Raw genomic sequence first — 10,931 nt, 5'->3', positions numbered from 1 at the left:
CACCCACTTCCACCATTACCGCAACCACCGCCTTCGAAAGTAACATCCAGGCAATTCCGACCCGTCACATTTCAACCGTTCAACCCTCAATTTCCCGCTCCCGTTGTTTTATGCACCCGTATGCAGGACCTTGAGGACAAGGTCCATTTGAAGGACGGACGAATTGATACGTGTCTAAGATTGTATTCAAGACCACCACCATGGCCTGACCCACGTTTCTTTTATTTAGTCAAAATCTCAAAGTGTAGTTGCATTTTGTTAATTCAAGCATATTATCAGGAAGAATTAAACTTGTCTTCACCTAGTTAATAGTCAACCCATGTTTCCACTTTGCATATTATCAGGAAGAATTAAACTTGTCTTCACCTAGTTAATAGTCAATAAGAGAAGTTAGTGCTTTTCCACGTTTCTTTTACTGCATTGCATGAGCCTAGATTTTAGCAAGTAGTTAATAACCTTGAGTCTTTATATTGTAAGTTCTTGAAGGAAATGAATCAAGCAGAAAAGTTAATGAAATTGTTATTTGATTTCTTCATCTTAATTCTTGGGAGATTAGCCATCTTGAATTGGCTTCTATCATAATACATGGTTGAGATTGGAATACACCGTCTTAATCAACACATCTTAAAAAGCTTTTCAACGTTCAACTGTATTTGACGAGCCAGAACGTTGGATTTGATAACCGTGTTGACTAGATTTTGAGACATGGCCATGTAGATCCATGTTCGAATCACTGCATCTACCTTCTTCCACTCGGATTTGGTAGATTTTGGGGTTGGGTCATCATATGTTGCATCAATATGATCGAGTGCATCATAGGCTTCACAATGAGTGGAAAAGAACTCACGCCACGTATCATAACTATGTTGATCAATAATAAGAAGAATAGGGATGTGTGCTTTAATATTGGTGACAACAAAAACTGTGTGATGGAGGATTAGGTCATGCTCTCCAACCATTGTAACCATTGTTGATGACGAGGTTGTAGAGAAGGTGTCGGTAGGGTTAGGAGCCGCCGGAGGTAGAAGATGAAGTGGGAAAGGAAAGTGAGGGAAGAAAGGGAAGATTTTAGGAAAGTTTGGAAATGGTCTGATAACATGTCAAAAGACTTTCTTGATTAACAAGAGGTTACAATACGAGAATATATACTCAAAATACAAACTATGATGGGCCTATACATTAGATACAATAATGGGCTAGAATGACACATAAACGTATACATTAACAACGATTGCAGAGATCTCTTCGCTGAATAATGTTCACAACATTAATCTTCAAAACATCCAATATTATTTATTTATTTATTTATTTTTTTGAGATCCAAAACCTCCGAACACGTCTTATGAACATGAGCATAAATCAGCTTCTGCCAAGTTTACATATATGCGTTTATCAACTCTTAATTTATCTATAACTTTGTAAATATACCAAATTGGTGGTTTATTTATTTTTCCGACGAGCAAAGTAGAAAACAAAGGATGGTATCTACACCGAATAGAAGTCTTGTATTTATAAAAGAGGTTGGCCCCAGTAATATGTATTACCAATTTACCATACTTATGTAAATAAATTTGAAAACACAGACTTGTGATAATTATTTTGTAAAACGACTACCATTTGTTACAAAACTCTAATTATGATTCAACTATAACGAACGATATAAGTTAAACACAAACTTTGATAATTATTTTGGTATCGTAGCTTTTTTACCATCGGCAAACTGACGTGGCCTGCTTTACTGCCGGTGAACACCGGCTCGTGACACTTTTTTAACCGACGGTTTTAGCCATCGGTGAGATTCCATCGTTCTCTCTTCTTTTACCATTTAAATTGTCCATCTTCTTCTTTTCGTTTTGCCAGTGGTAAACCTAAACACCACATCTTACCCATTTTTAAAAATGATAAATGTGATAAGCATGTCTCTATCATCCTATGTGACAAATACTACTAATGATATGACACTGTTTAGTCTTAAAAGGATGGTCTTTACTGCGAATAGAAGTGTCTTCTATTTATAAAATAAGCGGGCCCTAGTAATATGTATTACAATTTACCATACTTATGTAAATAAATTTGAAAAAACAGACTTTGATAATAAACGACTACATTTTGGTACCAAACTCTAATTATGATTCAGCTATAACAAGCTATATAAGGAAAACACAGACTTTGATAATTATTTTGGTCTCGTAGCTTTTTTACCACTGGCAAACCGACGTGGCCTGCTTTCCCGCCGGTGACACCAGTCTGCGACACTTTTGTTTACCGGCGGTTTTAGCCATCAGTGAGATTCCACCACTCTCTCTTCTTTTACCGTTTACATTGTTCGTCTTCTTCTTTTTGTTTTGCACCTAAACACCACATCTTATCCTTTTCAAAAATGATAAAAATAACAAACATGTCTCTATGATCTTATATGACAAATACTATTGGTTATATAACACCGTTTAATGTCTCTATGATCCTATATGACAAATACTATTGGTTATATAACACTAGTCTTAAAAGGATGGTGTGTCGTGCAAATAGAAGAGTCTTCTATTTGTAAAAGAAGTGGGCCCCACTAATATGTATTACCAATTTACCATACTTAAGTAAATAATTTTGAAAAATCAGACTTTGATAATTATTTTGTAAAACGACTACCTTTTGATACTAAACTCTGATTAAAATTCAGCTATAACAAATTATATATATATATATATATATATATATATATATATATATATATATATATATATATATATATATATATTATGAATTGCCTATAATTTATTCGTTCTGTTGTGCTAATCATATTTTTATTTCATTGTCATGAATCAAATAAATAGCAAATTTTGACTAAGCTTTCTTAAAATAATCGCCAAAACAAACGTTTTTATGAACAAAATTAGAACTCGAGACTCAAAACAAATGCTACTCCTTCCTTACGGAGAAAGAAACCGACCCATCAACATTTTCTTCATTTGTGTCCACTCTTTAATCGGTTGTTTATTGAACCGCCTGCACAGATTTTGGATTAGTTGCCACCATGAGAAAGCATCTTCTTCCAATCTATAGGCTACGATTTCTACCTGTTCATCCTCCGGGATTTCATAAAACTCAAAAAATCTTTCGACATCCCTTGCCCACTCATTAAATTCGTCAAAATTAGGATTCTTCTTAAAAAGAGGTATTAGATCTACCTTTGAAAGATATTGATTTTGTTTCTTTACGAGGCAAAAACTCCATTCGCACTCCTCATCTGAAGAAGTCTCACAAGCACCAGTTAGTTGATCTAGTTGCGGTGAAGGTTGCTGGTGGTACGGCGGTGGTTGTTGCTTGTAGTATTGTGGTGGTGGTGTAGAGAACCTTTTAAACTCAGAGTGCCTCCCTTCATATTGGATTTGTCGAAACTTTTGCAATTCGGCCTCCATACGTTCTACACGAGTGCTTAGACCTTCGAGGATGTTTGCATTAGACTCAGTCAGCCTGAGAAGTTCATTTATTCTATCGTGGTTGTAGTTGTTGCCCATCGTAGCCAAAGAATTGCTATGCATTTGAAAACTAAACCAATGTCATTATATATATATATATATATATATATATATATATATATATATATATATATATATATATATATATATATATATATATATATATATATATATATATATGAGGAGAATCCCATAAAAGAGTCCTTCATCAAGTAAAACACAATAAAAAATATACTTGATAACAAATAGAAACCGATTCAAATTCAAATTAGAGTTACTTTCTCAAAATAAGATTTATCTCCAAGCTTCAGTTGCACGTCACGTATTTTTACTCATTTATGTTTTATTTGGTCAACCATTTGCTATTTAAATTATCATTATATTATATATCTTCTAAAAAGGAATGTCCCTTGGTCATATTTTTTATTTTTTCCCTTATATTTTTCTTATATTTTATATCGCCCCCTTCATTTTCACTCTTTGTTTATAATTGCCCCTTCTCTTTACTTTAATCACCAACGCCTACAATTTTTAACTTTTTGCAATTTAAGCCCTCCTACTAAGTTTGCTATCATCCTTATACTTTATAAAATGACATTTTCAACCTTTATACTTTTTAAAATATTATATTCACCCTTGTACTCAAACTTTAAAAAATATCAATTTCACCCAGTTTTTTCTTAACTTTTGTTTTATCCCTCGTAATATATATGATCTGATTTACCTACGGTTACCACTCCTCTGATTTTCTATCCTTTCACATGTGTCATATAAATTAGAGGTGGCAGGGCCGGTTTTGATGTGGGGCACGGTGTTGCATCGACAACACCTGTTTTTCCCGCACGCAGTAGAAAATTTTCTATTTTTTTAACATTTTGTGTCACTACGAAAAAAAAAACCGCCAGCTACTAAAAAAATAGCAACTACGTAAAAAACATATAAACACATTGGATCAATTAAGCCCAAATAATTAGTGGCCCAAACACATTTCTATTTTAATTCAACTAATATTAGCCCAAAGGAAAAAGAAGAGGAGAAAATAGCCTAAATAAAACAATTATCCAATTGTCCAATTGGGTCCGATACTCCAAGAGTCCAAGTCTCAAATCGTTAAATCACAAAGAAAAAAAACGAGGAGACCTCGTACTTTCCTTCTATCCGCTCCTAGACTCACATCGATGACTTCTTCTCCTGTTCTTCTTCTGTTTTGATCGACAGTCCACAATTTCCCTTCCCAAAAGCAAAAAACAAGGTGCTTCTTGCTGGCTTGAGGTGCAAAAATCGATTTCCAAGTGCAAAAACAACTCCAATACAAGGTCCAAGCCCTAATGAAGCAAGTAAGTATTTCTAATTTTCTATGGTTTTCGAATTTATAGTTGTAATTGCTAAGCAAAATTCGAAATTGCTATGGTTTTCAAAATTCCAATTTGTTGTAATTTCTATGTGTTTATTGAAGTTATTGGATATTTTGATGATTTGGTAAAATTGCTATGTTATTATAGAAATTATTATTTGATTAGTTGGAATTTCTATGCTTTTTATTGAATCGATTGTTTGATTTGTTAAAATTACTATGTTTTAGGTTTACATGTTATTGTTTGATTAGGTATTAGGTGAAAATTCTATGTTTTATTGAAGTTATTTTTTGATTAGGTTAAATTGTTATGTTTTATAGGTTAAAGTAAGTGGTTTTTTTACCAAAAGACCAAGACCTAATCCTAATGAAAGTGGTGAAGGATTTTCCCAAACACCAATCACCAATCAATCAATCCCTTCTGTTTCTAATTTTAATGAAACCCCACAAACACCAATCACCAATCAATCAACCCCTTCGGTTTCTAATGCAACTCCTCAAACACAATGCTCTAATGAACCTAATGATAATGTTGATTTGAAAGATCTTCCAAAGGACCCGGCGGATAGGCCAGAGATTACAAGTTACAAATCAAATGTAAGAGATGATGTAACAAGAGCGTACTTGCTCCAAGGACCTTGTCAAATAAGGTTACATAAGTTTCCAAAAAAAGAAAATAGATGATAGATTTAGAAGATTCGTTCCTTCATGGTTTGATGATTTTGATTGGTTGGAATATAGTGTGTTAAGAATAAAGCATATTGTTTATATTGTTATGTGTGTGGAGACCTCATGAATCAAAGAGGAGGGAGAGATGCATTTGTTTCCCAAGATTTTGATACTTGGAATAAAAAAAGATGCATTTTGGACTCATGTGGGTAGTGTTAATAGTTTGCACAACAAAGCCAGAGAAAAGTATGAATTTTTATTGAGAGAAAAACAAGCTATTAGTGTAGTCTTTAGGAGGCTAATCAAAGCGGAGGACCATAAATATAAAGATCGATTAAGTGTTTCTATTATTGTTATTAGACTTTTATTGAAAACCAGTTTACCGTTTCGTGGTCATGATAAGTCGGTTAACTCGGAAAATAGAGGGTTTTACATTGAAGTGTTAAAAGCCATTCAGGAGACTAGTGAAGATACTTTCAACAATACTTTAGAAAAGGCTCCTAAAAACAATCAACTTATTTCCCCTAAAATTCAAAAAGAACTTGTACAATGTTTTGCACAAGAAGTCCTTTTGAGTATTCACCAAGAGATTGGTGTAGATGTATTTGCTTTATTGGTTGATGAATCTAGTGATGTCTCGAGAAAGGAACAAATGGCTATTGTTTTGCGATATGTTGATAGTCTTGGCTTTGTGAAAGAAAGATTCATAGAAATTGTGCACGTGAAGGATACATCCTCTTTGACACTAAAAAAAGCCATAAATAAAGTACTTACAAGCAACAAGTTGAGTTTTAGTCAGGTAACTTATTCTTTACTTTTTCTATTTCAATTTAATTTAATTCGCTTTATGTGTTATATTATATATAATATTTTTTATTTTTTTAATAGATAAGAGGACAAAGTTATGATGGGGCTAGCAATATGCGAGGGGTATTCAATGGTTTGAAAGATTTGATATTACAAGAGAACGACACAACTTTTTATGTATATTGCTTTGCACACCAACTTCAATTAGTGGTTGTGGCTGTAACAAAGAAGCATGACGGTGTTAGTGACTTTTGTGAACAAATTTCATTGGTGGTTAATGTTGTTTGTGCCTTGTGTAAAAGAAAAGACTTACTACGGGAACAAGCAAGATAAAGGGTGCAAAAAGGCTTGTGTAGTGGTGAAATTGAAACCGGGAGAGGGTTAAATCAAGAGACTACACTTGTTCGAGCGGGAGATAGAAGATGGGGTTCACATTTCAACACACTCACAAGTTTGATGAAGTTTTTTACAGTTGTTTTTGTAGTTTTAGAATTTGTGAAAGTGGATGGAGGGTCATTGGCAAACGGTCAACAAGCATCCGAAACCTTAGCATATTTTAAATCTTATGAGTTCGTGTTTTACGTATATACGATGTATGATATTTTACGCCTCACGAGTACATTATCAAAGAAACTTCAAAAAAAGATCTAGATATTTTAGAAGCGACTTCGATGGTTAGAAGGACAATGGACGCATTGCAATCTTTAAGAAACGGGGTTTGCTAGCATTTTTCCAAAGGTATCCTCTTTTTATCAAACACACAATATTGCTACTTTGGAAATTGAGGATTTTTATGTTGGTGCGAGAAACCGTACGACCACAAAGACCAATAGATATGATTTTGAGGTTGAAATCTTCAACACATTGGTGGATATGCAACTTACAGAATATCGGGATCGATTTAGTGAACCAAGCACTCAGTTACTAGAATACATGGGTGCTTTGAGCCCTTCTGATTCATTTGCACAATTTGACAAATCAAAGTTGTTGAAGTTGGCTAAGTTGTACAAGTATGACATTGATGATTCAGATTTGATAGATCTTGAAGGACAACTTGAGATATTATATCACTCTTGCATCAAAGATGAGCGTTTTACCACTTTGAAAGGAATTTCCGAGCTTTCTCGTTTGATGGTTAGTACGGGGAAACAACGGTCTTATCCTTTGGTTTATAAGCTTTTAAAGTTGGCTTTAATTTTACCCGTAGCGACCTCAAGTGTAGAAAGATGTTTTCGAAGATGAAAGCTCTTGAAGACCGACTTGCGTAACAAAATTGGCGATGACTTTTTTAAAAACGCGTTACTTTGCAATGTTGAGATTGAAGCACTTGTGAAAGTTGAGAATGAAAAGTAATGGAGCGGTTTCAAAAGATGTCCGCACGAAGATGACAAATTTAAATTGTAGTAGATAATTGTTATGTTTTTAACTTTTTATGTAATGAATCATTTTTTTGTATTAGACGTAATAAATTATTTTTCAGTTTTAAATTATGTTTGACTGAAAATTTTTTTTGGCAACGCCTACTATTAATTCTTGTAACACTTATAAAATTCAAGCCAGTTTAAAACTTTTAAAACATTTCCAAAACCATTAACAATTACAAAACTTGTTTTCAAAATGTATCATATCAAAGTATCCCAGAAACAAATTCATAAAAAGTGAGGAGCTGTACGATCACGCCTTCGCCTTGTCGGGATCCCCTGATGTACCTGAAACAATAAACTGAAACTGTAAGCCCGGAATCTTAGTGATTTCCCCCAAAATACCCATACCACAACAATACACATATAATCATAAACAACATACTATGGGTCCAGTCAACCATCGGGTTGGAATACCCCAGGCCATCAACCATCCGATTGGAATGCCAACATACTGTGGGTCCAATCATCCTCGGGATGGAATACCCCAGGCCCACAACCAACAGGTTGGAATGCCCACATACTACGAGTCCAATCTGTTGGGTTATGAGCATTCTAACACTCCTAAGTGTACATGCAACCCTAAATACCTTGGATCTATGTTTTCTCTATTATACATACAATTATGAACATCCAAGGTATTATCCTAATCTAGCATACAAAATAATAAATATAACAAGATAGAATACATACCTCTTTGATGTAGAATGTCTTCATGAAGCTTGAGTGCCTAGTGCCCCAAGTGTGACACCTCAAATGGTTCACACAACACCAAATACACTTGGAATAACTTGAGAGAAACTTGAACACTCCTTGAAATCGTCTAGCCCTCACACTCACACATTAGTGCCCGATTTCTTGAGCCATGGGATTCTTTTATATGGTGGCTATTAGGGTTACACCATGTAACTCATAACTTTACCCATTCCTTATGCTCCATGGATTTTAACCTCCATGGAGTATCCATGGGTCACCCCATGGACTTAGTCCAACATAAGGAATCTTGGATCACAAGCCCACATATATAAGAATGAATGATTTACACAATCAACCCATATATTTAATTAGTCTCCTTTTGATCACTTAATTAATTCCAAATTAATTCTTGATCAATACTAATTAAATAACCTAATTAATATATTAGAACTTATAATATATTAACCAACCTTAAGTGTTATTTCTCTCATTATAGTCTATCCAAATGCATGATGCCATGCAACCCAAATGGACCATGCCGGGTCGGGTCAAGTCTTACCAATTATAGTTATGGACTTAGACATTAATCCAACAGTCTCCCACTTGGATAAGTCTAAAACTATTATTGCGTATGACTTCAGGAACCGATCAGCAATCGTAGCTCTCAAAAGCTTCTGTCGAACTCTGACCTTGTCGATGAACTCTGACATTTGTCAATGACTTGTCCATTAGATAAGGGATCATATATTCCTCCATTCTAGATATCATATGGACTGAGACATGGATTATCAATCATTCTCTCTGTCCATTTGTTGTTTCCCGATTTCCGATTCATGATGACTGACTGATTGAACAAATCAAATCAGTCCTGGCTTGGCCAAGCACTCACATGTATCATCTTTAAATCATCGAGGGGCCCACAGATATCGCTTTTATCCCGAAGGTAAAAGGAATGGATAAACTTCGACTCATATGGCTTGTTCTACTACTTGTTGAATCATACACAAAGGCACGTTTTATATCATCGAGTTACCAATGCGTTTTCGTGCAATCAATGTATAACCAACTCATAGTAACAACTCATATCTCTAGGTTTGAAGAATATAAGATATTATCGTCTCATGATCACTCGTGATAAAATCCATGAAGTGATTCAAATGAGCGCGGGTTGAATCCAATACTCAGAACTTATGAGCACTCATGAGTGTTGTAGCACCACTTTTGTCCACCAACTTGGACCTCTACAAACCAACCCATGACAGTCTTGATTCATATCTACTTCCAACATATGACCGACTGTGGATGGTTTGAATAACTTAATCATTCAGGAAGAGCGACTTAGTTATTCTGGAAGTCAAAACATGCAAAGTGAAACACAAGAATAAATGAATCAAATATGGTATCAAACCCTATGAATATAAATAAACACTTTTATTTTTCACCATACTGATTACTCATTATTCATTGTTTCGGTTTTATCAACTTTATACTTGAATTTAAAACAATAGTTGTCCCATGCTCCAAGCATGTACACTATGTTTTCTAAACACTAGTCATGCCATACACCAAGTATGCATACTATGTTTGTCTATGATCTTTACTTTGTAAAATAGATCAATTGAACATCACTCCAATGATCCTCTTTTCACAGTCCCAAATCCTTACTGCAAATGCAAGAATTCCAAATTCATGCCATTTACTGAAATCTGTTAGATTCTAAACTTATATGCATTGATCCTCTTAATGATTATGCACGAAGTCAGAAAGACTTGACAACAATCATTACAGAGCATTCCAAAGGAGATCAGCTCCTTGGAAACATCCTTCTTTCATTAAGTTTCCTAATCTTACACAGATTGAATAATTTCTAACTTTGAAACATTTCCATATTCCATTTTGACTATCACTTCTGAACAAGAGTTGCCTCCTTACAGATTATGTCAATATGGTCCTTCCAGAATTAACATTATACTTCCAACTGTCCTTGAGCAACCAATCTTTGGTAAACCTTAGATTGTCCTCGACAATTGCTTAATCATTTTAGTCATATCCAATTCTAGACCTTTTCCCTTCATAATGCCCCAGGCATTTGGAAAATTTTAGAAAGGATGAATATAGCACATGTAATCGATCCTATATCCGAAGCATATAGGACACGATTCATGATGTCTCACATAAAGACTAAACCAGTCTTTTGCTATAATATTTCCATTTCAATTTGTCAAGTTCTCAAAATTCAGATTATGAAAAGGGATGTCGTAATCATAATCGAATTTTAGAACGCAAATAATGGACCCATATATAGAATTTCCTTATGTTGAGCCATTCCAACATGAAATTCATATATATATATATATATATATATATATATATATATATATCCTTGATTAAATACGATTAAAATCTCAATCTAAGCTTTTAGAATTAAAATGAAGTATAATTTCCTCTCCCTTAATCGATGCCGTAATCATAATCGAATTTTAGAACGCAAATAATGGACCCATATAT

The 10,931-nt window shown here is 34.2% G+C and overlaps 1 protein-coding gene across 2 annotated transcripts; it reads right to left on the bottom strand.

Annotated features, from left to right (window-relative positions):
• Window positions 1-2,096: 2,096 nt before the first annotated feature.
• On the bottom strand, window positions 2,097-3,542 carry LOC145140985 (uncharacterized). 2 transcript variants are annotated; one of them, XM_079074353.1, is made up of 2 exons: window positions 2,948-3,542; window positions 2,097-2,351 (listed from the first exon to the last, which is right to left on the bottom strand). In XM_079074353.1, exons 1-2 carry the CDS (start codon window positions 3,537-3,539, stop codon window positions 2,311-2,313), a joined length of 633 nt encoding a protein of 210 aa, XP_078930479.1. In that variant the 5' UTR covers window positions 3,540-3,542; the 3' UTR covers window positions 2,097-2,310. The 2 variants fall into 2 exon arrangements, with proteins under 2 accessions (XP_078930479.1, XP_078930480.1); XM_079074354.1 differs by having other exon boundaries at window positions 3,186-3,542.
• Between the last annotated feature and the right edge of the window lie 7,389 nt (window positions 3,543-10,931).

The sequence above is a fragment of the Lactuca virosa genome, chromosome 9 (assembly GCF_052849685.1).
Source record: "Lactuca virosa cultivar CGN04683 chromosome 9, Lactuca_virosa_CGN04683_v6, whole genome shotgun sequence".
Classification (NCBI taxonomy): Eukaryota; Viridiplantae; Streptophyta; class Magnoliopsida; order Asterales; family Asteraceae; genus Lactuca; species Lactuca virosa.
The sequence above is the reverse complement of the archived record's forward strand: the minus strand, read 5'-3'. Positions and strand labels throughout refer to the sequence as shown.

What these genes read in the sequence shown, in the direction of transcription:
- LOC145140985 (XM_079074353.1), bottom strand. Translation starts at nt 3,539, where the DNA reads ATGCATAGCAATTCTTTGGCTACGATGGGCAACAACTACAACCACGAT. An exon ending in AATGAAGAAAATGTTGATGG is followed by an intron (nt 2,352 to 2,947) that starts GTCGGTTTCTTT and finishes TGTGGTGTTTAG; the next exon opens with GTGCAAAACAAAAAGAAGAA.